This window comes from Lonchura striata, chromosome Z, assembly GCF_046129695.1.
Source record: "Lonchura striata isolate bLonStr1 chromosome Z, bLonStr1.mat, whole genome shotgun sequence".
NCBI classification, from domain to species: Eukaryota; Metazoa; Chordata; class Aves; order Passeriformes; family Estrildidae; genus Lonchura; species Lonchura striata.
Window position 1 is genome coordinate 4,817,583 of NC_134642.1, and position 27,965 is coordinate 4,845,547.

A 27,965-nucleotide genomic window follows, 5' to 3' on the forward strand; every position below is an offset into this window, starting at 1 on the left:
GAAGAGGTATTAAACATCCAGTCCTTTCTTACCTTCTACAAGGTAAGTATATTTCAACAGACCTTTAGTATCTTCTCTCTGCTGTCCTTTCTTTCTGAATAATGATATGCAGCCTACCCAGTGGTCCCCAGACCTCACCAGCTCCAGGTATTTATTCATCTGAGCTGCCCTTCAAACCCTTCCCTGTTACACTACTTCTGAGACAAGAAGACCAGGACCACTCATTGTATTTACAACTGGCACAAATAATGAATCTATATAGAGGCATGATGGTGCCATCTAAGAGTTCCTGGTATCTGCTTTGCTTTATTGACTGTTGCTGAACAGTGAGGTGACATTTTTGTAGAGCAGCCTCCCACAGTCCCAAGACTGTGTCATTTCCGCCCCCCAACTCCTCCCTCTCTCCAAACCCCATCCATCTTAAGCAGTAATGGTCAGGGTAGAGCTAATAATTCTAACTTAAGAAACTAAAAATGATTGTAGGAGCAAGAGTGTCTGCCAGAGACCCCCCCACAGGGATGAGTCAGAAATCTCAAGGAACAGTGATCCACAACAATAGAACAAGACCTTTACAACAATGTTTGGATACAGAAAGATGGTAGCTACTGACCTGGCACAGTCTGCTGAGCAGATGGGCCAGGACCACACATAAACAATTTAATCCAGCACCTCTTTTACTGAAAATGAATAACAAAACCTTAATAAATCAACAATTACTTATTGCTGTATTTGGGGTAATAAATTCTTTAGTTTATCAGTAGCTTGTGGCTTCCACAGCATATTCTTTGAACAGTTTGCCTTTCAGTTACATCCCCTTTCTCTCCTGAACAATAAATTAGCATTTGTTTTTTTTTTTAAAGGAAAAGAGGGGAAAAAGAGGATATATTACAATTTCTTCAAAGCAAAAGGAAAAATGCAACATCTTTGTGACATATATCTTAAAATAATATGAGGATAACTTTCTCTGAGTGTTAGATGCCTATGCATAAATAATAAAGGATGTTATGTTATTTACAGTGTTACACAATAAAACTAAGAGCGTCTCATTTAACACAATATCCATAAAGACAGTAAATAATGAAAAAACATCCACATATGTACAAGACATATTTACAATAGAATAGAGAATTACAAATGATGATAATTGGCCATGTTCTTTGTCTGCCCTTCTCTGCAGCATTTCATAGGTGCTTTTTTGTTTCTTACTAGAAGTAAGACCCAGGTAATGGTAAGTAGCCATACTGCAGGGCCAAGAAGTGCTCAACAGGTTGAGAGGTGTGTCCTTTGGGGAGACACCAGTTTGCTATCCTGGATGCTCAGGAAACTGCTTGCAATGTGTGTGAGAGAAGCAGGAAGATGCAGCATTGTTGTTTTGAAGTACTGGAAAGTAGGAGCTTTCCTGTTTCCCTGATAAAGGCAGTGATTGATCTCTTAAACCTGGGCATGTTGGGGTGGCTCAAGTGAGGAAGGGAATAACTGGGCCAAAAGGAGGGAGTAGGCTTTTCTCTGTTGCATAAGAATCTCTATGGAGCTGTAATGATCTACACCCCTTCAACAGGCAGACTGTACCAGGTTGTGCACAACATAATCTAGCTATACACTCTTGAAAGAAGCCTTTCAGCTTGGAACAATTCCTGCATATAGACACATACACAGGAAAAAAGTCATGTCTCAACCTAAATGGCATGGAAACAAACCAGGACAATCTTAATAACTCTGCCACCACTGGAATATTTTCCCCTCTTTTCCAAGTATGGTTATTCTTGCCATGACTTTCAGCCAAAGAACAGGCAAGCATCACACAGTGATGGCTCAAGGGTGTTGGGACTGCCTAGCTCAAAGGTCTGGGAGATGAAGCAAATATCCCCAACAGGGAAGCTGGCCTTTTCCATAGGCACTTGCTGGCTCTGCTCTGTGCTGCTGCAGCCTCCAGCCTCTTGGCCAGCAGGAACTGGCTGCAGCCCACCAGCAGCACCTGTGGCCAGGTAGACTCACTAACTTCTGGGTGTGGACCTGACTGATGTGAAACACCCTCACAGAGTGATAAACACAAGTTTAGAGGTGAGGGTCTGTGTCCTCCTACTGCTTCTGTGCGCACCAAGCCAGGGCAATTCCTGAATTCACTGCTGCATGAATTGTGCTGTAAGGCTGGGTTCTTCACAAAGATCTAAGGGCTTAGGCAGCCATATCCCCAATTGTAGTTTCTTGTTCTTAGGTCCATGTGAAGTCTCCAGCCTAATTTCATGCTTGCCCTATAACACACTGTGTATGTTCCGAGGGGAAGGAATAACAGGAACTGCACAGCAATTTGACTTTGAGGCACTACAACAGACGAGATGTGACATTTTTCCCTAGACCTATAACAAACAAATCTCACATGTACAGCTCCCAAAAATGGAATTGTTCCTTCATTTTGTACTGTCCTTCCAAAATAACTGTGTTAGTAGTCAAATAATCTACTCAATGTCAAGGCATGTTCCCTTTCCATCCTCATTAATCTGTCTGGGCTATTATAGATACTCCAATAAGAGCTGGCCTTGTGGTTGATATATACTGAAGAGTGTACAAATTACCTGTATTATAATCTCTATTCTGCCACTAAGATGGGTGATTTTGGGGCAAATCTCATTTTCTCTGCCATCCTTTTTTTGTCTCATCTGTCCTGCAAGGTCTTTGCAGTGTCAGAGGCCTTCCTGAAGGGACAGATATTCAAGTGCCCAAGGAAACTCAACAGTGCAAATCTTTTGGAAACTTGTGACCTTCATTAGGAAAGCCCACCTGGCCCTCCATATTACTGAGTTGCAGAGTTACTGGAGAGGTGTATATTCTGCTGCATGGGATTGCAGATAAATAGGTATGACTAAAGGGATGAAAATGAGAATATGGTGTATAGAATTTGTAGAGAGTTTTTGTTTCAGTCTGCAAAGGCAAAGTGTGTTCAAGTACATGCCAGCTCGGGAAAAATTGCAAAGGGGACCTAAGTCCAGACAGTATGTACTTGCCATCTCCCACAGATTTCTCAAATAAGCAGTGCCATTTCAGCCACTACATGGCCCAAAGATGTGCTAGTTTCCTAGCCTTTTGGTTCTATCACTGACATTCTAGTGGACAACTCTGTTTCCTGTACTAAGGTGTTTTTTTTTTTTTTTTTCCTGCTAAATCTGGTGCTCAGGTAGACTAACCTGTGTTCTTACTAATGTGATGTGGTTATTTATACCTTGAGGAACTAATTGATTTTTGTTATACCGGCAAAGTCTTCTTTTGCTATACTTTTCTTTCAGTCTTAAATCAATAGGACACCTTGTTCAGCAAAACTCTTAGGCACATGCTTAACTTTTTGCATGTACTGGATGTGTCAGTGACAGTCTAGCACATGCTGAAGGTAACTTTTGCTGGGATTAGCATAAACATATGCTTGAACAATTTACTGATCTGGGACTTTTGTTTCTCAGGTTTGCATCTCACAAATTTTCCTTGATGTATTTCTCTTCATTTAACTAGGACCAGAATGTGGCCCAAAGGATGAGTGTAGTTTGGCTGAAATTATTTTTGTCTTGACAGGGCTCTTATTTAGAGCTCAGTAATACCTGTAAAACATATGTTCTCATTTTCAGAATCCCCAGAGTCTAGGAAAAACATTTGTTTTCCACATCAATCCTGAGTCAATGCTGTGCCAACTGAACACATAACAAAAAATCAAAAGTATAGAAGAGGCAGAGTGACCCTGACTAAACTGATAGGAATTCAGTGCAAAAGAGGCCATTTGCTTCTGTCTGGATGGATGCATTTGCTCCACACTGACAGCATCCTTGCTCATTACTAGTCAGTGACTTCTAAACTGTCACTGGCTATATAAACACTGATATTAAATAGTCACACATGGGTTACTAGGGCTGTAACTCACATGGTGTGCTTGCCTTCATAAATAGGCTCTGCATCAGCCTTGCCTCTCAAAACCCAAGTAATGGAGTCAGTAAAGGTGAGTGGAAATAAACTCCATACATCTGCTTTGTCCTCCATACATCTGCCCTCCTACGTGCCTATACTTTTTAACCATTCAGAAAATCATGTTCTTCTTCCCTGAAAGGCCTTTTTTTGTCCAAGAGTAAGCCTTACTCCAACAGCAACTCTAACAAGGTATTGCTAGAAGCTTGTCAGGGTTCTTTCTGAGGAAGGGAAAAAGGGGCAGAAAATTGATGGGAAACAAAAGAACAAATAATGTATTAGAAATCAACATTAAGAAATAGAGATGAAAGCTGATTGCACTTTTATTAGTGGCATTTGTTTTCCAGCTAGATCTCTTCCTTGTTTGATTACAGATATCTATTATATTTGCCCCATTAACATAAACTGATATAAATGTTTTCTTTTTTTAATTTTTTTTTGTTTTCTTCTTTTTTTTTTCTTTTTTTTTTTGTTTAAATAGAATATTGGGTTCAAAGCCTCAGCTAACTTAAACCCATTTCCTAAGGGATAACTAGAACAATTAGTATCTGGAAAATAATGAAATGGCAGCTCCTAGTGATTACAAGCTGACCTCTGATTAATAATATATTTGATTTAAAATCACAGTATTACTTTCTTTCTATAAGTAACATTATTTAATGCAGGTTGGCTTTTTTTTTTGTTTGTATGTTTTTTGTTATCCTGCTGTAATTAATAGTAGCATGCTGTTTGATCTACTATTATCCCAGTGCTCAAAGAAGCAAACCTTTTGGCTGGCAGAGAGCAGACAAAACTCATCTCATATACGGAAAGCAAATAAAAGTTCTCATATAAGAAACTTTTTTTTTTTACTTTTTTATCTTTTTTTTTTAATCTTTTTTTTTTTTTTTTCCTTTCTGACTCTGTGTGTGTGTATGCGTGTGTTTTTCTGGTGGAGTAGGGTGGGAGTGCCATTACAGGGCTTTCTGATTTGGAGACTCTACAGCAAGCGACCAGAGGGACTTCTGCAATTCTTGCAAATCATACATCCAGTCATTATAATGCAGTGCACAAAAAAGCTAGGACAACTGAGGGCTAAAAGGTTTTGCAAAATACTATGGGACAGTCATAATTGTAACTGTACAAAACTTGCTTTCAACTTAACATAACATAAAGGCACCATTGATATCTTTCCCCATTTTTGAAATACTGTAAAAAATTGCTACATATGGCACATAACACATTTGTACATACGTATATTTAATTTATAAAAGTTTTTTTTTTTCCCCCTCCTGTCTTCTATCAGCGGAATTGCTAAAATAAAATAAATCGTTTAATTTAAAGGTGGAATACTTCATTATATAAAATAAAGTTTTACATGTGAATCTATGTGTTTTATGTTTTATACAGCAATAGGGTCTTGGTTAGCTATCACACTGGACAACCTTGCTTGCAACTCTTCTGGTGTGGAGAAGCGATTTGCCGGGTTAGTCCTGGTTTCAGCCAGCCGGAAGGCGGTGGCTGGCTCCAGACCGGCTGCCCCGGGGTTCGGTATGCTCAGGAATGGTGTATCCTCACCTATTCTTTCATCTTCGGTTTCGGTCTCAGAGCTGCTGCTCTCAGAGCTCGTGTCAGAGTCCAATTCCACCCTGCTGGAAATGTGGCCGTTGGGCTTTGTTCTTTTGACCCTCCGGCTGTTGGTGAGTTTCTTTGGAGGCTCCTGTGCTGGTTCGTACTCCTGCGTGGTCTCGTACTCCTCGTCCTCCACGATCCGCAGGGGGCTCGGTGGCAGGCTGTTGCTCTCGTGGGTGGCGTTGTGGTGGAAGGAGTTGAACTGCTGAAGGTGGTGGTCATACTTCTCATGCAGCTGCAGTGGAGTCACCAGGAGCAGCGGCCGCTCCTCCTCTATGAAGGGGCTCACCGCCACTGAAGGAATGGAGACGGTCAAGCTGGAGGCCGGTGGTGACATTGTGGAGGGGCGGGACTTGGGAGAAGTTGGAGTGTGAAAATCGACGGGTGACATGCGAGCTGGTGTGGTCATAGCTGAGACATACCTGAAGAAAAGAGATGGGGATAGGTTGCAAGCACAGGAGCAGTGGTGACCTGTAAATACAGCAACTCCTGTGGCTTGCGAGAGAAATGGCGGGGATTCCCAAAGATCCCCAGCATCCTCACACAGGGCTACTAAGGAACCTTTCCTGTTCCTATTAATCCTATAAACTGCTGGCTTCTGGGACTCTGGGTAAAAACATAAGAAAGCAGGAGGAGCACAGCGAAATTCCCAGATCCCAGCCATGGAGATGTTGTAAATTTTTTACCAGAATAACTTTCTGGAATGAATCCAGGAATGGGATTCAGAGACAGACAGGCTGCCAGAAACGAAATGCATTTGCAAGTATTTTCTCAAAAGGAAAACAGCTGCTGCACTTCTGGAAGGATTTGACCAGAATCTGGGGTACATGCAAACAGACAGGGGGAAAGAAAGGAAGGGAACTGAAGGACAGTCCTCTTGGGGCTTCACCCTCTTCTGGCAACCAAACTGTCTCAGGCTAGGGAGGAAAGTAATGTTTGGATAAAATATAGAGCCAGATTCTGCTAATTTTCATCACCAAGGGTAGTCAGAGAAGCATTTGTAGCACCATCCCAGGAGCTTTGTGCTGCTGCACTCCTGGGTGCTAGTTACCCTGGCTGGTAGATCTATCTGCAAAGAAGCACAGAGTATCATTTGTCCTCATATGGGAACAAATGCTGAAAGACAGGATTGTCTGGCCTTGTGCCCATGATTTCTCTGCAAAATTTGTCCCTGTTTCTGTGGGAAGGGTAGTGGTCAGAAGTTATTTCTGAAAATGAAGCTCAGGTGCCATTACAGGGTTTGTCCCAAAGAAACAGAACAGAAAATGTGGAGCTCTCAACTAGTTTTCATCAATACACATGCTATGAGGTCATGTGGATTCATGCCAGGTGAGGATCTGCCTAAAACCACTTGATCAAAAGCACAGTGCCCAGCATGACACTTTGCATGGTCTGGCTTTGCTTTTATTCTTATCCTAAATTCACCTGCCCGAATTTCATCTGTGTCTAAAGTTAAAATCGTTCTAAGCTCCATCACAGGCCTATTGAGAAAAGCTCTATGTCTATGATTGATGTAGTTATTTAGTTGTCCATTAGTGGTTTATTTATTGGAGCCTGAAATTACCAAAATAAACCTGAATCCATCTTTCTTATCCAATCTACGACTCACTTGCACATATTACTCTTGATAAAAATGGAGTTACAGGAAAAAGGAGAAAATGGGACAGATTCTGGACAGATGTGCAGTAGCATAAATTGATTTCACTAGAGGCACATTGATTGCACATTGATTGCACACTGATTTACATAAATTGAGGAGCCAGAGAAAGGAAAAAACCAAGCCTGGATTTATGCATGGGAATTAATCAAGTTGGTTAAGCAAAGGGCAATGAATAGGTCTGTGCACTGGATGAGTTAAGTAATTCTTTCTGCTTCCACGAGTGAGCTTTTCATACCTTTCACATTTTTAATAGGCATTTTCTGAAAAACTGAAGCCTTTCTACTTTCCCAGTTGGTACACTGTTAGATATATGTCTTCATGACATGCTGGATTTTAGCTACACTGATTCTGTTAACCTGTTGAGTTGGCTAAATGTGTTCCATGTACTGTGCAGGCTTCCAACAGTGTCAAGTTACTCATACTGGAGTGTTGTGCATTCACACATTTCTGGTCTATTCCCCCACACCCTAACAGGGCAGTGCTAACTAGCTGCTGTCTGCAGTCTGAGGCTCAGGAGCTGAACTCGTGCAGCTCCAGCCCATCCTGAAAGGAAGGTTAAAAGGATTTATCCAGCTTCATGGCCAACTATGCTGGCTCAGTGAAAGGGGATCAGAGCATACCCGTGGCCATCCAGCACACACTAACTTGTTATATGCTGCCAGCTTCATCATACAGTCCAGCTTTTTGTGCAGAGACAGTGTTTTTTGATCTTCTCTCCAGTAAGACAGCTAAGGACATCCAAGATAAAACTGCTTGTGCCCTCTGCTTGTGTACACAGGTGGCAGGACATGGGATCCAGGAAATGTATGGGGTAAGGCAAAACAACCTTTTGTAATGTCTGTTCAATTTAGTTTGAAAACTGGGGGAGTACAGCCTTGGTTTACCAATTCACAGTACAGCAACATTTGATGGCTTCAGGAAGTAATTTGTCAGCTCCTACATTCCTTTATGTTTCTGAGTAATTTTTAGTTCCAAATAACTCTCACTTACTCCCTTACATACACAAGCCATCTCAGGAACAATTGGCAATGTATTTCCTGCTTGCTAAAAAAAGATGAGGCCTAAAATTAATGCCCAGGGAACTATCATCTCCCATGCAGCAAATTTGTGATTGCTTCAGGCACAGGCTAGGCTGTCAATGCCTGATGAATTATCACAGAAATGTTGCTGCTATTGACCTATAGTACAACCTTCAAGAGACAAAATAATTGATGAAATGCCTTCTTTCTTCTCAGAGAAAAAAAAAAGGAATATGGTCTCCCCTCTCCCCCAACACTGGCCCCCTCCCTCCACGTAAATCTAAACAGTTTGTATTAGAATGATGCTTTGGGTGTCCCATGCAATGCAGGCAGATAGCAAGAATGGTCTTCACTTCTCACATGCAGATGCCCAAATACACTAAGCTGTACTACTCACCATTGTCAGGCGTGTGGCCGTGCATCCTGCTCGGTTCCCAGGCAGGAGACAACATGGTATTTACTGTTACAGGTCCTGATCCAGCAAAGCACTTAAGCACATGCTGAGCTCTACCCATGTGAGTAATCTTGCTGATTTCAGTGGGCCTACTTGTACAATTAAAAGATAATCTTGTCAAAGTGCTCTGCTGGATTGGAGCCATGGCTGTTTATGTCATGTAAGCCACGTATGTTCAAATTAAATTCCATGGTAAATAACACATAATTTTTAATGAGATGGTAGTTTATTATGCTTGGTGGTACTACACTTGGGGTCCTTCCTCAGTGGGCCCTCTTCCTGCTGCTTAGCAGTTGTTTGTGTGGCAGAGGGAGTACCACAGAAATGGCATTTGCCATACTTGTGCATTCATTTTCTGAAAACCACAATTTGTCTCCTACACAACTCAGTCTCCTTGGGGATTGCCTGGCTGCATTTCTGGCATCATGGACACTCCACAAGGCCAAATCCCTTGTGATTTCGAAGTCCTCAGAGAACTGGTCCATAACCTTTTGTTTTAGTTTTCTTCTGCCTCTGATTCCAGGGAGAAAAGCTCTTTTTACATGTCTTGTTTCTTCTCAGTCTTCCTATTGCTATTCTGGGGCCATCTTGAACTAAAATGCTAGCCTAAACCTGAGCAGGATTTTTTCAGTTAAAGATTTTTTGTGACTGATGTACTCCTAGGCGGACCTTAGGAGCTGATGAACCAACCTTTTCAGAGAAAAAAAATTACTTGGTTGGAAAACTCTTGGCCAGGTTTATTTATAACTATTCATGATTTAATAATGACCTGAGTCTTTCTGGCTCGCACTTTGTGTTCCTTGATTTTATTTAATAAAGGGTTAAGGGGAGTTTTGGAGCCAGAACACTCCAGAAAGTAGGTGGTGGCATAATTTCTACGGTGGCATAATTTCTATACTGCTTAGGAGTCCTTAGTGCTCTCCTCCCGTGGATCAAAGCACTACTTTCTCACTGCAAAATCTCTCAGTCTTCTCATTTGCACCTTCTAAGAAACTGGTAATTAGGCAAAGTTCTGTTTATAGTTTTCAATGGAAATTTCTGACTAATTACTCCAATTGAGCTTTTCCAAGTGTGAACTGCTGGCTTATAGGACTAAACCCAGCAGAGGCCAAGAAGAGAAGAAATGCTTTTGGTGGGCTTTGAACTACCGCACATCTCTCCAGCTTTACGAATAAGGAGTTGTATGTCCTCCAAGAACAGCTGCGCTGTCACATTTTCTCCCAAGCTTTGAAACATCTGGGAAAAGCCCAGCTGAAAGGGCCGAGGCAGCGCGTCCTACCTTTCGCTGTGCGGAGAGTCTCGGTAGGAGTCCGGGGTCTCCCTGGCGTGCCGGGGGAAGCCGCTGCCTTCCCGTGGGCCGCCGATGCCGTTGAGTCGGCCCCGCGGCCCCGCTGGGCTGGCGTGCCTGCTGTTCTCCATGGAGGAGCTGACGAGCACCGAGTGGCTTTCAGAGAGGATGCTTTCAGTGTGGCCATTGCTCCAGCTGGAGAGCAGCAACCAGGAAAAGAGAAAGGGAGGGATGTGAGAGCGGGCTTTGGCGGCAACTGCCCGTGAGCAGAAGGTTACCCAGGGAAAGGAGGGGCTCTGTTGCCACACAGGATCTGCAGCACAAACATGTTGGAAACTGGACTGCAGAGTCTAGCCAACCCTATAAATCCACAGGCATCAAGGTGGTTTTGCATGTATAGATAAAAGGAGAGGGATGGAGGGCTTTCCAGTCATCAGAACTGTCACTGATTTAGCAATTTCAGTGTGGCTGAATTTCAGTACTGGAATGCCAGCCTGATAACAAATTCCTGGGAAGATAATTAGCTAGGTGATACGACATCAAATGTTTTTAGTCTTAAAATGAAAACACTATGAAGGGAGCATAGATCTTCCCTGGTTTGTTGTTTTACACATCTTTTCAGTTTTTTGTTTATACATCTTCCCTGGTTTGTTGTTTTACATCTCTTTGATTTTGCAGCACCAACAGATCAGATATTACAGCTGTTATTTGCCTTCCCCCTCCAGTACCTGTGGCTAGGTGTCTGGGTGACTGTCACGGAGTGATGTGTTGTTGAGGTGTAGTGGCTTGTAGAAAACGAGGTCTCTGTTTCTCGCTCGATGACATGCTCACTGGAGATTACATTTTTCGAAACGTACTGCTGAAAAAGCCCAGACAAACCTCAGGTTTACAAACTGTAATTCACAGCACATTTGTAGACATAATTCCCAATCCCTCCTTCCCAGATTTCAGCCTTTTTCATGTGCCAAAGCACAAATTTTGTCACTTTAATACATGCACAAACCATACTGACACACTTGAGCACGTTCATGTACACCTCTGTGTACATAGCCCATCTAGACTCAAAATAAGAGATAAATGAGGAAAGTAGCAAAGGTCTGCATCTCAATCAAGCTATAAAAATGTAGTTAACAAGGGAACAAGAAGTGCTGATAGAAAGTTATGTGGAAAAGCAACCTCCCATTACCATCACATACACCAAAAATAAATTCTCTGATGGAGAAGGCGGCAGCAGTTTGTGATAGCAATTTTGTGGACAGAGAAAGCCAAGAGAAATCAGCCACCAGCCTGCAGCAGGCAGATGCTTAAAAGCTTTGTGGGGTGAGCTTTCCTGTGGCACTGGCAGCCTAGGCTGAAGCATGAACAGTGCAACCTACGTTGACAAGCTGGACGTTGTCCGGCGGCGGGTTGGGGTGGTGCGGCCCGTTGGCCATGTTCATCACGTTGTTCCTTTCCGAGCGCAGGCTCTGCCGAAGGCGGTCATGCAACTTCTTCCTCTGCTTCCTGTGCGTGAAACACAGAAACAATTTTAACAGGCAAAAGGAAAGCAGCTGCACCTTTCAGCATATTGGTGCTGGTGATAATAATGTAACATCACTCTGTTTTTTTGCCAGAATTTTCTCCACTGCTGCTAGAGCTCAGAACAACTCTGAAAACCACAGGTCTAATTGCAGCTGGAACTGTGGGGACCTGCACAGGGGGAAGGATATTTGGGATCCCTTCCAGGAGTCAGCAGGACAAAGGGGGACAGGAATAAGTGAGAGGAAAAGGGAAGCCATTTCTAAGCAGTGCTCTTAGGAGGAGAATTTTCTGCACTCAGTGGGGAGAAATTTTAATCCAGACACCTTGACACCCTCACAGGGCCAAGGCGAAGCTTCTGACAGCCCATCAAGTTACACCTCTCTCTTCACCACAGGGAGCTGAGGTATCTGTGCCTCAGGGCTTGTTTGCAGACACTGGAACATGGTCTTTGTGATGTGGCAGTTACACATTTTTTGGTGGGATTCATCCCCTACCTCAGCAGTGCACCTCAAATATATAAATGTGTTATAGAGGAGCGCAAGATGAAGCCTTAGAAATCCAAAGTGAGAGTATATGGCATAGGCCTGCGGATTAACCAAGTGGATGCCATGGGTGCTAATGCACTTAGTAGAGCTATCCATGTACTAATGACATGGCCTCTGACTGACTTTGATGCTTCTACTGTCTCCTATCCTTAGCTGTGGTTTCCTCACTTGCTAACAACATGTAAGCCTGAGGAGAGGCTGTGGGAGATGGGGTTTGTTCACCCTGGAGAAAAGGAGGCTCTGGCCAAGTGAGGGTTGGACATCAGGAGGAATTTCTTCATGTAAAGGGTTATTAAACATTGGAACAGACTGCTCAGAGGGTGGTGGAGTCACCATCCCTGGGGGTGTTCCAGAAATGACTGGTCACGTCACTTAGTGCCATGGGCTAGCTGATGAGGTGGTGGTCATTCAAAGGTTGAACACAATCTCACAGGTTTTTTCCAACCTAAATGATTCTGTGATTCTGTAATCCTTCCAGCTCTCCTCAGAAGAACTTTTCAGAAGATCATTACAAGCTGTCAGCAGCAAAACTTATGGCATAGTAAAACCTGGCTATGCAGAACACACTAATTAAAACACCAAAATGAATAACCAGAGAAAGGGCTATTCAATTTCAGACTTAATTTATAAGTATTACCAAGTTTTCTGTCATTACACTGGAGAACTTCCACCACACTGTCTCAGAAGCCAGGGCAGTGAAGGGAGGATGCAAGGTTCCACACACTCTGGAATGCATATGACTTTGGCTCTGGCAAAAGCTAAAATACTGAGCTGTATGCAGAAATGCAGATAATGATGGCAGGGTAGAACAGTGTAAGAGATAACTATTTTCAATCTTGTTTTGAACTCAAGGGGACTATTTCAAGTTTTACAAAAAAGAAGGAGTGAGGGAGGGCAATAAATATGTTGAAGCTTGATAGTCATAAAAGCCTAAAGACAATGAAAACATAATTTGACATACAGCATTTTACATATTTTCTCTGTGTGTATGTGTCTGGCTAGTGGAAAATGCTTAATTTATGTCACATCACATGAATGGCATAAGCAGATACATCTGTCTTAGAAATGCTCCTGGTCTCAAAAGGATACACCCTGTGGTTCATGTGGAGTTTGTGCTTTGAGGATAACCAGGCATCATCTCAGGACATGTAAGCAGTTAAGGTGTATAGACAGCACAGTGCCAGGAGATATCTGAGCTACCCAAAGACCTGCTGAGCTGAGAAGCAGCACTAAAGCAAGGTTTTAACTTGATTTCACAGCTTCCTTTCATGAGGCTCTGGAGACCTTGTGAACTGAGAACAATCTGAATTCTTTAACATGGTAGAGAAAATGGGTTCTAAAAGAAGTCTGTCATCTACAGGACTGAAATCCTGGCACATGTGACCTGGGAATCTGTTCCTAGAAATGTTCATTATTCCCACCTTCAGTGATCAGTGTATTTGAATTTGCATGCTTTCATCTGTGCTGTTTGTCCTATAGTAAAAGGACACTAACTAAAAAAGAAATTACTCCACAAAACTGAGATGAGATTAACAGGTAAGCTAGTGTACTTAAGAAGCTTTTATCTTCATATAAATGATTTGCAAATAAAGTACCTCTGAATTAAGACTCAGTGTCTGAAGCTAATGCTCTGGCAATTTAGTAGCAATATTTTTTGCAAGGAGACCAACAAAATCTAAGTTATTAGGTTATTACATTGGTTGTTCTCCTAACAGCATTCCAGGATTTCTCCCGGTTTCTGAGTTTTTCCCTATTTATGGAAAAGAGCCAATGCAAATCACCTCACAGATACCAGTCTGGCATCCCTGCTGCATTTGAAGGGCCATGTCCTGGCATGGCACTCTCATCAACTGTTTCTGAAAACAGTTAACTTTTGGTTCACAGTGATTGCTGATGTCTGGGGCAAAAAAAGCATCCAGACCCCTGATGGATTCTGTGCACTCTTTATACAGAAAATCATACTTCAGTATACTAATGTTTGTTGAAATACATGGGGGATGTGATTTCTAAAAGCAGTAATTGATCTGATTTTTTATTACTGTTTCCGCTGCTCCCCACTGACCACGGGCACAAGGTTATGGGTGGGAGCAGTTCTGTGTGTGTGTCTGGACTCTCACTGAGAGGGATAAATGATCTCCTTCCTCCCCCACTTTTAACACATCCATTATTGGTGGGACTTACAACAAAAACTGACTGCCAATCAGGCCTTGAAACAGTAAATCAGGTTTATACAAACGTGGAATATTTATGGTAAGGGCTTTCTGTGTTTTGGTGGGGAGATTTATAAGGGCAGCCAGAAGTTTTGGCAGCAAAAATTCTGCTGATCTTCTGTGTAATTTATAGTCCAGAGTGCCTCATACATGTTTGAGAGTCACCCCCAGTAATTTAGATACTCACAGGACGCATTTAAATGCCAACTTTTGCATTGAGAGCACTTTTGTGTTCAATTTTTTGGTCTTTGGTATATAGTAACTTTTAGCATCATTAATTGTGTCCTAAGTACAAACAAATTAGCCTTATAAAATTCACTTCTGAAAAGCAACATGATTCCAGGGTTGGAGTTTGTTCCTTTTCAACTGGGGAAACCAGCTGAAATGGGTGATAGAAAAGAAAACAAACAAAAAAGACAAAAAATTGCGAGTTACATTTGAAGACTGAGAAATCTTTCACATACCTCTCTTAATTTTACACTGCTGATGGACATGGAGACTCACATTCCTCTGGCTTGGACCAGAGCACCGTGGTCACAAGTTTGTCTCTTAAGCTCACCTCTGTGGAAGCCCAGATAAAACCTTATGCCCAGAGAAGCTACAGACAACTGGGAAGGCCCTGACTAACAACACTGATACAAAATAGAAGAGAAAATTTTACTTGGTTTTGCAGTAGGCCACCACACACATGATGCCAACTACTAGAAGAGCAATGCAAATGCCAGTTATGGTCAGCACCCGTTTCTGGTACAGTTCCTCAGCTTCTAGAAAGGGACAAAAACAGAGAAAAGTCACAACATGGAGGATGGCTAGGCAAGGAGCACGCAGTCAACAGCTCTCATGCTACAAACCAAGTCACAGATTCACACAGCCACACCGAGACACAGCCACCACATTTCAGGCAGACTCATTATTGACTGCAAGGAGAACAGGACTACACCACAAACTATTAACACAATACTGGGGATGAGAACAATTACAGAATTACAGTCAAAAGTCACTTTTTTTTTTTTCAAGCCAACAAGAACAATATTTAAAAAACAACTTAGTTGACAAAACAGCATTTGCTGGAAATAAAAATGCAGTGTGGTAAGGTAATAACAAGAATTTGCAAATGCTTTGGAAGTTTTGCAAAGACAGCTGGAATGAAAGCCATTTTTAAAGGTCTTATGAGAAATTAATTTTCTTATTATCTTTTTGGATTGTTTTCACATCCAATATCCCTCTGGTCCCATGTCAATTTATATCTCAGCTGTCTTTACAGAAGAAATTTTAAAATACTCTTGTACATTTGAGACATGAGCTTGGCTTGTAATTATATCACCAATGGAAATGAAGACATGTTTTGAGCTCTGGTTGTAAAATTCAGACTCTTTCTCCAGTGCTCCTTCTAAAACACAGCAATATCAATAACCAGCAGTGCCTTGTGTGAGAGAAATGCAGAGTTTCAACTCGTATCCCTTTGTGACCAACAAAGGAATCCTCTATGAAGGGTGGCAGCTTGCTCAGTGATGACAACTTTTACCAATCTCATTCATATTTCACTTTTATAAAGGTGTTAGTAGCACTGCTAATGTTTGGGCTGGAGCTACTGATGCTTTCCAGCCTTGCTCATGCTTGGCAGAGAGCACTGCCGAGTGCTCTGCTGGGGAAATGTTATGTAAGGAGCTCTGAAACAGAGGCCGCTTTACAGATGTGGATTTGTGTTCCCACTGCTAGGACAAAAATGGATGTCTGGCTTTACTCAAGTCTTATTTTTGATTAAGCAGACAGACCAGCAGTGAGCTGCACTATTGACCATGGTCAGAATACCAGCAGGTGATTAAAAATAAATGAATGAATTAGAGATGTGCAGCTTTGCACTACCTTTGGGATAAATGTCAGCATTATTCCTTCTGGAAAGGACTTACATCTGGCTGGTAAAGAGATGCACAATGGTCTCTCATGTATGCCATGTATCACTGTCCAAATCATGTGCTATCATAAATGACACACCAATTCAGGCTGTGTCCTTACTGAACAGGGAGCAGCCTTCCCTCCATCGTGTTTCCTGAGCTTGTCTAGTTTTGTTTTAAAGTTACTGTGGGCAAGTGGCAAATACTCCATGCAACAAACCAAAAAGCAAAAATAAATCTTAATTTCTCTGATACAATGCACCACACCATGGAACAAATTTGTCTTACAAGCCAAACCCACTGTAAATTAAACACCAGCAAACAGGTCATGAGCACTGTCAGACAAAATTAATAGCACTAATTATTAACAAAGATGGGGGAAGAGGAGAGAAGAAATGAGTGTGGTAAAACTAGGATGCTGCAAAAACGTATTAAAGAAAAATAAATAAAACTCCAAGAACAGAAAGTCAAAAAAGGGAAGGAAGAAGTGGCTGAAGCTCCAACCAAATCAAACTATGACAAAGGAAAAGAGGAAGGTGAAATATAAGGAAAGACAGGAAAAAAGGGTAGAGAATTCAACTACAGGCCTGGCATAGCATGCTTGGAACTGGAAAAAAACAGAGAGAAGAAATGCTTGAGGACAAAAAAAAAGGTTGAAGCAGAGTGTGAAGGGATTTCTCATACAGCATAACTCCTCACCTAGGCTAGTTAGTGGCACTGGATCCCCTTCCCCTTTCCCTTCTGAAAGCGCTTATTAGTTAGCCATGGAAATGGTGTATTACGAGGATGTCACAGGAAACAGGAGAATTGTGCTAAGCAATTTAGGGGCTAATTTGAAATGCTTTGAATTATTATTTTTTTTATTGTCATGCTGTCAGCTGTTAGCTTATGAAAGCAAAATGAATAATGACATAACAACCTGGGTTTATTTTTTTGGAGCACAAGGGAGAGGAAGTAGAGGATTAACAGTGGACACTCTGCTCAGTTTTTGTACTGAAGGAAAAATTGCACTGACTGAAGCTGTTGCAGATGAGCTGGGCAGCTGGCTGGTGATGGCCTGAGTTTGCCAGGGGGCTGGGGCTCATTGCTTATGTGTGGGACTTTCTGGGTGCTCACTCACTGCAGGGGAGTGGGGATGCAGAGAGGGAGCAGGGCTGTGCGTGCAGCCCTGAGGAATGCTCCTAGCACCAGCACGTCTGCTGGGAGACTACAGGTCTTAACAGGCATGGGAAATTAAATCCCTGGATCTGCTTTCACAACCTCAGTTCCCTCCTGTGCCCTTTGAAACAAGGCCCTAAGGACGATGCAGCCTGACGTGGTGTGTGTGAATGGTGCTGCTGCTGTGCCCTCCCTCTAAGTCTGGGGGCAAGCTCTGCCTGGCAAAGCACCGGCAGCACTTGGGCATGTCATGCCCAGGAAACCAGCAAGCTCTCACATCAATCTGGCTGTGCTCCTGGCCCACAGGGGACAGCCAGGGCCACATGGGGATGCCCAGGTGTTCTGCAGAGGCCAGCGTGGGTGGCAGGGGATGCTGGCGGCTGGGACAGGACTGGGATCCTGGTTAAGACTTTGCATGGTACCTCAAAGACAATCCTTGGACTCTGTGTAAGGCCAAGAAGAGTTTTGTGAAGAACTCCTGTGGAGCACTTGCAGTTATACTACACCTTGCCCCAAAACTGCCTTCTGTCTCTGACCAGTTTATGGAGTCAGTTAATGACTGCCAGCTAAATAACATATGATGACTAAACTATCTTGGAAAAAAAAATATAGCAGCCTTGCAGGAAAATCTGTAAAGAATTTCATATGCAGTGATAATTTAGGAAAGATTTTAGCCTGTTAAGTATTAAAAATAATTGCAATAATTTTTTTAACCCTACAGAATGCTGGGAAAATAAAATCAATGTAAGACTTAAGTCAAGGTATTACATAAGCAGCCGCTCAAATATGCATATTATGCAATTAATTTCACATCACTCTAATTTACACGTAACTGATTATATATGAAGTCTTAAATTTGCTCTGTTTTAAAGTTTTTCTTCTTACATATCTCTGGGGAGTTTTAAAAGAATTTAATTCCAAAACGTTCTGCTAAAGTAATTTCACATATAAAGCAACATTTGAATGTCAGTTTTTTAAAGGATTTTAATTTAACTTCTCATATGTTAATGTAGCCATACATCTTCCACTACAATCTAATATGTATGAGTGGGAATTAATGCTAACTTAGGGTAATAATAAAAACAAAAATAAGCTGGGTTTTGAATAATTTTTTAAATTTGAGCTTGTAATGGGTTTTCCACAGTTCACAGCTTAAGCTAATGACATTTTGTGGGGGGATTTTCAATAAGAACATGAACAAAAACTGCCTCACCATCTGTTTTTTTTTTTTTCTTTTTTTTTTTCCCCTTTTAATTTACCAATAATTATAGGAGATTCCAATCTAAAACTAACCTGGATTTCAAGTAAGCCTATTCAAGAAATGCATTATTTTTACCTCTGAATAAAAACAGCTATTCAGATAAATACAGTCTATTAATGAATAACACTTAAAAGATATATTTCTATTATATCTAAAGCTGAAGTGTGAATATAGTACCCACTGACAATGTTCTTGTTGCATTAAGTTTTAGAAATATTGAATATATTTGCTGACTTGAGGATCTGGAGTCTAGCTGTAAACTTCTACTTAAATTCCTAAATAAGTTTCAGTCCACTTTGAATTTGCAGACCTGGAAAGGAACATATATATGCATATATGCATATATTTACAGATATGTATAGGCAATTGATTTACACATGATGTGTAACCACCAAGATGTGGGTTTAGACATAAAACATTACTTGAAAATCAGAGCTGAACACTGCCAATTTGCATACTTTTAAGTGGCCATAACAGTTCCTCCCTTTTAATATACTAGTTAGACATCTTGCTTAACACAGTGTTTCCAAAACCTAGCAACCTGAGAAAAACTCACCAAAAGCAGATGTCAAAACTAGTCAAAACTATACAGCAGAAAAAGGAATGTGCATTATGTTATGATCACTCCAGTAATTCCTAGAAATCCTTAAGTCTGGAATATCCTATCGATATTTTGATGACCATTTTAGTGAACTGATCTCCACTAATACTTTGACAAGGGTTGTTGTTATAGCTGTATGATCCCTTTTAAAGCATAAAGAAATTGGTTAGGAATTGAAAAGGGGAAGTGGAAAAAAAAAATAAAAAGGGGTTTATCTCTCAAGGTCTAGAATCTGCAGGCTAAAAGGAATGATTGGTCCATACCCATAAATTCAATCCCAAGATGCTCTGCCAATGCAGAAAGTTGTCAAAAAAGAAAGAAAAAGGAAAAAGTTTCAGAAAAGAGCAATACACTGTACTTAAAAATAAATTACATATGAGAATTACAGCTATTCTGTGTCTGCACATGAAACAGGACAAAGGGCACATGGTTATCTGGGCAGTGCTCAAGTGCACCTTTCTTAGCTATGTGATCAGACCTTCTGCAAGGCTTATACACAAAAATATGTATACATGGAGCGTCTAACAGGAACCATTAACCCTTAAAGATCTTACTGAGATGAACAGGGCTGTGGCCTGAGGATGCCATGTACAATGGCTGACTGTTTTCACACGGGTACATGACAGTGAAGGGAAGCTCTACCAAGGGCAGCACACTTCTGAAAGTGGGTGTGCATTGCTCTCCCTTCTGACCCTGCTTCTGTCCCAGGAATGTGCACCCTTGCTCTTGAGGGCTGTGACCTGGAGGTGGCTGGCACTGACTGCTCAGCAGTGGGAGTCCTCTGCTATGCAAACTTCCTGCAGCAGGCCTCCATCTTCTGGAAAATGAGGAGCCAACCCCTTTTCCCTGTCTTTGGACTGTGCTACCTTCTTGTTGAACAGGTGGATGGACCCTGCGGTGCAGGGCCTGATCCCTTTACACAAATTACATGCCTAAAGCAGCACTCCCAGACCCCAGCACCTGTGGGTCAAGATGAACACAGGTTTACCCCCAGCAGGTACTCTAGGAGACCCTTCCCATGGGGCCAACACCATAGCCATGGTAGCTCTTGCCTTTTTTTTTCTTGAGTGCTGTGAAGTTGATATCCAATGCTAATTTTCACAGCAAATGGATTTTTAAAATTTTTTAACATTTCCCATTGCACACATGGGGAATGTCAATTCTTTGTTGCCAATCAGTAACATTTTAAGCGTTAAGTAAGCTGAAATCCATCCAGGTCTCTTCCTAAAGAGCCAGTATCACATGCCTACCTGACCTCTGCTAATAATATAGATTAGTTGCATATAAAGCTTAATTAAACCTTCAGTAAAATGAATGACATGCCCATGCACATATATTGCTGTAATTATGCTTGCTTATAGGTAAGACACCTAGTTTGAAGGTAATTTAATTTTAGGGAAGTCATTCATATCATGCATCTTCTACTTCATATAATTCAATAGGAAGTTGGTATTTAAAATTGGAATATATTCTGTCTGGAAGGTCTAACAAGAGAACATGCTGAAGAAACATGCATTGCTTATTCAAACCTAGATGTTATGTCGCTCAGACTTATCTACGTTATTCCCAGTTATATTCCCTAAATCTGATAAGCAGAACATCCCAACACTCCTCATTTTATAAATAGGTGATTATTTTTGGTATTTTACTACTTAACCTGATATTTTTGCACACTTTTTACATGCAGTGTCGCTTCTATTGAGTATTTGTCTCAGAGTGCTCTAAGAATAAATACAACTAATTATTTTCAACAACTCAGTTTTCATTCTGGTCACGAATGGGGGGACATGACAGTCTTGTGGGGAAAAAATGCTTAGGAAGCAATTTTTTTTCCCAATGAAATTATTTAAAACTACAACTTGATGGATATATTTTAGCCTGTACAGAACAAGAGGATGGTGCTGGGAAATGCAGACCAGAATCCTCCAGAGCTGCATGCTGGGTTTCTGAGTGGTGTGCCACAGCTGCTGGGCACTGAGGACTTTGGGGTGGCTGCTGTAAGGATTCAGGTGGGTGGGTAGCCTGGAGACATGGTGCTGCCCAGTGAGGCTGAGCACTGCCTCAGGTTTTTGTAGAGAACCTGGCAAAGAAAGGACCCAGCTGGATCATCAGCAGAGAGGTCCAGGGAGACCAGTTTCAACTCTGAAGCACCAAGGTGTCATGTTTCTTTCTGTGGGTAATGAAAAATGCTAAAAAATTATCAATTCCTCTTGACGCAATTTCAGTTAAAAACAAACTCAAGTCTCCTAAACTATCACAGAGCAGACCCCCTGTATGTCAGCCATTTCTGCTTGAGGGACTGGGATACAGTCTCTTTGTGACATTTAGGTTCCACTCTGGATTCGAAATCTGGTTCATTTCAATAGTGCTCAGGTTGCAAAATTGGTATTGAACTTGATGTGTGAAGGTCTCATGGCTCCTGTAAAAGTACCAATTGGTTCAAATCTGAGGAGCATGCCCTTTCATAATTGAACTATCCCATCATAACTATTTTAGCACTTAGTGAAAATTAACTGAGCAGTTTAGAGTGAAAACCTTTATTTTTAAATTCTGAGCGGAAGACGGATAATGGCATTTTTCAAATCTGCTTGTTCATTTAGAAGTCTTGATCTCAGCACATGGAGTGTACAATTTAGGGTGCTGACAGGCTTTAGAAAATGAAAATTTCAGGTGAGATTGTCTGCTACCTTCATGCAGATGTAACTATTTGAGAAATACATAGAAAATGAGAAATAGTGAGGTAGTGGAATAGCTAAAGGCAGACTTTTGAAGACCTGTAGTTTATATGAAAAGGCTGAAAAATTAGGCCATCACACAGTTAATGCAGCTTTGGTCATCCTTCTAGAACATCAGAGCTTTTCTCTTGCCCCCTTTAATGCCTCAGCCAGGTTCACTGTGACAATATGAGGCAAGGGCCATTATAATCTGAAAAGAAAATTCCTTCTGCCCCTCTTGGTACTGTCCCTCTTGCTCATCAGGGTTGTGAGAGCTAGAATGGACAGTTTAAACTGGTGCTTCATACTGAAGGACAGCATGGACCATGTTCAGGAGATGCCCAAGAAGGGTCAGAGCCTGCCTCTGGCCAGTTCTAAATTCACAATTCATATATAATTGTTAACTAGTGAAATAAGCAAATCCCTTTGAGTGGGGTCCTTGGTCCGTCTGGGGCATTTGGGAAGACAAACCTGTGATTAAACTCGAGAGACGTTCCCTCAACCTTCTATTAATTCATGGCTTTATCACTGTTTCTTATCCTAGGGATCATTCTGCACAGTGTTACTATAAGAGTTCTCTTGCCTAACTACATGAAAATGACTCCAAACTTTTAATGTTGACTCATTCCTTTTGCTCTCCTCCATTTGCCTTTTGGTTTTCTCCATTTGTCTTGGTCTCCCTTGACTTCAAGGGAGAAAATGTGTGAACACAGACAGAAAATGCATGGAATTGATGTATTTTTGCAACAATTTGTGGACTGCCTTCTGCTGTCTCAAGGACCACGTGGTGGATCACGAGTCTCAAAGTCAAAGCAGTCACAGAAAAGAAACAGAAAAAATCCAGGGTAGCACACGTGGTAGCAGCTGTGCCTGCTGTGCTCAAGGAAAGGACACTACAGGGTCTGCTAGCCAGGCTTCTGAGATGAGCCAAGCTGGCCTCGCACTCTGTTGGGACAGGGCACTTCCAGAATACTCAGTGGTGCCTTGTTCTGGCAAAAGGTCCCCAGACCCATAACTTCAGGACTCTCAAATACCAACTACAGGGGAGATTTCTCAAAAAAAATTTTCTTTAACAGCCAAGTTGAGACAGTAACAGCTCATCGGTAGGCACACTTGGCTTGGAACCCCACTGACCCTTTCTTTCTTCCCAAAGAAAGACCCTCCTGAAAGCAAGTAAAATTAGATAGCTGTATGGTTCACACATGCACTTCTGCTTCCTACTAGCACTTACGCTGTTTAGCATCTCATTTGCTCTCTACTTTGCAAAAGCTGCATCCACAGAACTAAATTAATCATCCACAACTCTTGGTGAAAAATACAAGCTTGGCTTTAAGTCCCAGATGCAACATTTGCCTTTAGAGAACTCTCTAAGTCCTATGTTAAATAATATGCTCTGGTCTACTTTGGGTATGATAATGAAAAGTCATATAAATGCTTCTTCATTGCTTTTTAATTTTTAGTTAAATATAAATGTGCCCTCAGTGGACCTCTTTCCAAAAGTGTAATTTCAAGATCTTAAGCAGTACAATAAACCAGATGTTGCAGTGCAGATGCAGGGCAGACAGAAGTGCCAGAGTCTCACAGCCACTGACTGGGGCTCTCTGATGGTCTAAGGTAGGTAGAGGTGTTCTCTCCTGCCTCTGAATTTCAAGGAGAGGAAGTGCTTGACCAACTGAAGTACTAATTACTAAGTGTAACTCTTGCAGCAAGGCATCTATGCCTTCTCCATGGAGGCAACTTCAAACCATCTCAGCCTGGTGTCTTTAAAAATCCTAACCAGGGTTAGGAAACCAAAAAACAAATGAGGGGAAATGCACCTAAACTTTTTTTTTCTCCTAGGCTGGAAAATTAATTTATAATAATTTATACAATTCTTCTATAGTTTCCAGATAAAATTCAGCAGCAAACAAAGGATCTCATATGTTTTACACCACTTCCATTTAAATTATTATTCTAAGATCAGAAAATCTGAGCTGCACTTTTCACACAATGCACAGAAAAGGCCACTTAAATCTAACATTTGGTAAACACATAGTGTAACAGCATAAAAATTTTTAATGCCATCATCACCAGAGGCATTTAAATATAACTCACACTAATAAAGTTTCTAAGGCAGGGCATAAAAAATGCACATTTGAGTGCTGGAAGGTCCAGTCCCCAGTCAGCACTCTTGGGATTTATGTGGGTAGCTTCTATGATGGAAAGTATGAATTATGTATGGATGTTTTTCATCCATCAGTATAAGAGAAAACCTGTGCATCTCTTCAGGCTCCAAAGTGTCCAGCACATACTTACAGCTTTTTGTCCTATATACTAATGGAAATTAAATTAAGCTGGCCTACAGTCTTTCTGTGCTGGCAAGTAATCCATCAAAAAACCAGTTTCTATAACACTGCTTTTAGATCACAGTATATCCTGATGTCAGGAACAATTGAATATAAGTAGTACACATGCATTTAAATGCAAGACCTAAGCAATTTTCTTGTATGTTACCTTCAACTTTGCTATAGCCAATGAGAGAAAATAAATATATAGAGTACCTTCTGCTACACCCTGTCAAGTAATAATAATTAACCCATTTCTCCATATGAAACCTTATGGGAGGTGACCACAGTGTTGATTCTAGCAGTCTGTGTATGTGCTTGTCTTTTATTTGGCCAATTAATCTTTGATCTCTTGCACCTGTTAATCACAATATACCCAAAACACGTTGGACCTCATTGTTTTAAGTAATCTCTTCCTCTTTTTTTCTTTCTGTGCTCTCTCCACTGAAGCTTGGACAAGGAAGAAAATTCTGATCTGTTTGGCAGGTGCTCTGCAGAAACAATGTAAGCACTTCAATTACCTTTAACCTCTAGTTCTAAATGTCATATATAAGTACAGGACTAGATACTCATACTTTGGTTGAGGGAGTGCTGGCCTGTATCATGACTCATAAGCCTTCTGTGGCAAATAAAATGGGAAACTTTCAAATTTTCATTTTTGTACTTTTTCTGTTTGATGTCAACAAATCACACATTCAGAGTTAATTTCACAGCATTCCTAAGTCTTGCATTTCCCCCTACCCTCAATGTCAAACAATCTCAGGATTGCTTTCTGTTATAATTTGCAATTGCTTTTTGTTATATTTTCATGCAACAGGCAGAGACAATCAATATTAGGCCTTAGGCAACAAATCTAGTTACAGATTAAAAAAAAAAAAAAAATTGGAGGAAAGATGCAGCGACAAGAAAGCAGCACCAACTGAGCATGCTTCTACTGCGGCACAGACAGAAAAGTAGTGGACGTACTGTAGAAGCTGGCCATTACGTAGTTTTGGCAGCGATCACCAGTAAATTCATTTGGGCACCTGAGAGGAAAAACAAACAAAAAAAATGGTAGAGAAAAAAACAGAGAAAAGAGAAGAGGTGAATATATGCTAAGAAAGAAGCTCCTTCAGTGTGAACTGATATGACTTGGTGAGTTCACTTTCAGAAACTGAATCTCGGTTTAGCGTGTCAAAATACCTCAGGATGTTGAGAGCAAGTCGTTTGCTCTGTGGAAATGTAAAGAAATACCCCCTGCAAAACCAGCCAAAACCAAACCAATCCAGATCAAAATGTGTTTCAAGATCTGAGACAGAAATTCACCATTCCAGAGACCCAGATTGGTTTTAGGATGCTCTTTCCACAAGGCAGCAAGGACACAAGCTCTGTACATACTCATCTCCATGAGTTTGGTCTTTTAGGGTAGCACTTTGCAGCAGTCTCCGAAACAGGAAAACTGCCAGCGTGTGCAAAACAAATGCATCTGTGAATAAATTGAAAGATCAAAAATCGCACAAACGAGAAATATTTTGGAGGTCAATAATTCCATGGTGTACAGATCGTACTTCAGAAAATCAGGTTATAAACTAGTGACTAAAGAGGCCGGTTCCAGCTGAACTGTGAAAACACCAAGTACTATTGATTTTGTTGCTGTAGTTGGGGAAGAAAGCAAAGTTCAGATTATTTTAACATACTTTCTTGGTTTTGGATTTTCATGGGCAGAGTTTCAGTACATCTTGCTCCAGTGAATCCAGGTTGGCACCTAAAGGGCAAAAACGTGATAAGCAATAGTACACCAAAACCACTGCACTAACAGACTTACATCTGCTGGGCTATGGAGTGCGAGTGCATTAAGTGACCTCCTGGTTGGGTGTTAGTGACAAATGATCAGAAGAGAGGCAAGAAAGTATAACCTTTCCAGAAGATAAAACTTTGCAAAATTTACAGCAAAAATCCATCAGAGAAAAAAAAAGTATTTTTCTTTGTCTAATTTGAAAAAAATAGAAGAATCATGACTAACAAAAATGTGTACCAGCTCTCTGCTTCTTCCATCTCATGAAGGGTCCAGATTGAGCTTTGTTTTGAAACTTGCAATGCAGTGCATAACAAAAATTTACATTGTTGCTTTCATTAGTCACATAAAACCTATGAAAATACCATTATTTTCTCATTTCTATGACGGCAAGTTGTGTCTTCTTGTAATTTGCTTTGAGGAGGAATAGCAAGTATGACAATCTCCGAAAAGCTGAAAAAATCCAAAAGGAAGACAAAGTAAAACCCAAAGGGTTTGAGCCATATTCAACATGGCTCACAAGAAGGTAAAATAAGTCAGTCCAGACAATAAGTAAAATGAGAGGGCAGAAGTGCTCTCAATATTTGCAGCCCTGGAGTTATCTGTCCTTCCAGTTCATAAGCTCTTCTGCAGAAAACTTCAGTGCAGCTTTCTCCTTGGTCACAGAGAAGGAATTTCTCACCTATGATTTGCCCATCTTTTCTGCTGCTGCCTTCATGAATTCTTTCTTCACCTTCATTCTCCATGCTGGGCAGGGCTCCCAAAATATCACCATAGCAGGCTTCCTGTGCTTCAGATTTAAGTGTGAATGACTGTGCACCATACTGAGGTGGACAGATTTCAATCTTTGCTCTTTCTTTTTCTTCTCTCTACTCTCACTCAGCATTAACCTGAAATGACCTGGTATCTGCTCCTGTGAAAACATTTCAGTTGTGCTGCTTTCCATGTGTCTTTGTGATGCTTTCCATGAGTTTGCCATTGTGCAAGAATCTCCCACTACTTTTCTCCTGCTGATGACACGGTGCTAGCCTCTTTTTCAAACTTCTTAATAATTTACTTGCTATGTGCTAAAAAGCCTTATTATTTGCAAATACTTGTTGGTCAGAAGAATCCTCCATCTCTTCTGTCTGAGTTTCATGTGTGATGAAAGCTATCCCAGTATTTTAAATTCTGCTTTTCCACAATTGCCTCTAGCCCTAAAAAACAGGGATGCTGCCCTTGTGCAAGTGAGGCCTTTGGAAAATCCCTTTGGCAAAGGATCAGTGTCAGGGATAAGCACTAGCATCTTGTTCAAACAAACCATGCAGGAATGATATTTATAAATAAAGGTATATTTTGAGGATCTGCAGATGACTCTTTGAACCTGATTTTCTGTAATGATATATTTGTTTATCAAAGAAGAGAGTTTAAGTTCTCCTGTTTTGGTGAGTACCCAGTGTGGAGAGATCCCAGTCTCCACAGACATATCCAGCTGAGAAAAATGCAACAAGGATAACTCTGTCTTTAGAAGATGTTTTTGCTGGGCATGACAGAAGACTTTTTGCACTTTTGAGAGATGGCAAAGTGCTTTTGATAAAAAGCATTTTGATCTGTGCTACTGAATCAAGAATAAAAATATTTTGCACTACTGATCTTGTTAAATGGCTGTCCCTAGAAACTTGGCATTTTTGCATGCTTGGCTCTCGGTTCACAGGGTCCTTTACATCTTTGTCATCAGGCCAAATGCTACGAATTCCCAAGGAACATGATTGAAAGCCTCATGTTCTCCTCCTGCCATTGGCTGCTGGTGGTTGCTTGCTTTGTCTATACTTTTTTTCAGATGTTGGTGCAGCTGTGGAGGTGATGAAAACAACTTGAGCACTGGTATAGACAATGCAGAAATCACTTCCAGACCAAGCAGGGTTAGCCCTGTTGACATGGCACCAAAAACAGCTCAGGTGTGTTTACACTTGCTCTGAAACCATTGTCAGCAAATGGGCTGCAGC

The 27,965-nt window shown here is 41.2% G+C and overlaps 1 protein-coding gene across 11 annotated transcripts in view; it reads right to left on the reverse strand.

Annotated features, from left to right (window-relative positions):
* Positions 1-286: 286 nt before the first annotated feature.
* The window catches only part of NRG1 (neuregulin 1), a 442,748-nt gene continuing 415,069 nt past the window's right edge, over positions 287-27,965 (reverse strand). For 6 of the 11 annotated variants that reach the window (XM_077790064.1, XM_021534811.3, XM_021534815.3 and 3 more), the window contains 7 exons: positions 25,173-25,231; positions 19,432-19,455; positions 14,915-15,017; positions 11,354-11,480; positions 10,706-10,836; positions 9,969-10,172; positions 287-5,978 (listed from right to left, as the gene is read on the reverse strand). In XM_077790064.1, the coding sequence (XP_077646190.1) occupies positions 5,327-5,978; positions 9,969-10,172; positions 10,706-10,836; positions 11,354-11,480; positions 14,915-15,017; positions 19,432-19,455; positions 25,173-25,231 (1,300 nt within the window). In that variant the 3' untranslated portion in view covers positions 287-5,326. Of the gene's footprint in view, positions 5,979-9,968; positions 10,173-10,705; positions 10,837-11,353; positions 11,481-14,914; positions 15,018-19,431; positions 19,456-25,137; positions 25,232-27,965 lie in introns of those variants that run through there. The other 5 variants (XM_021534814.3, XM_021534812.3, XM_077790063.1 and 2 more) reach the window with 4 other exon arrangements.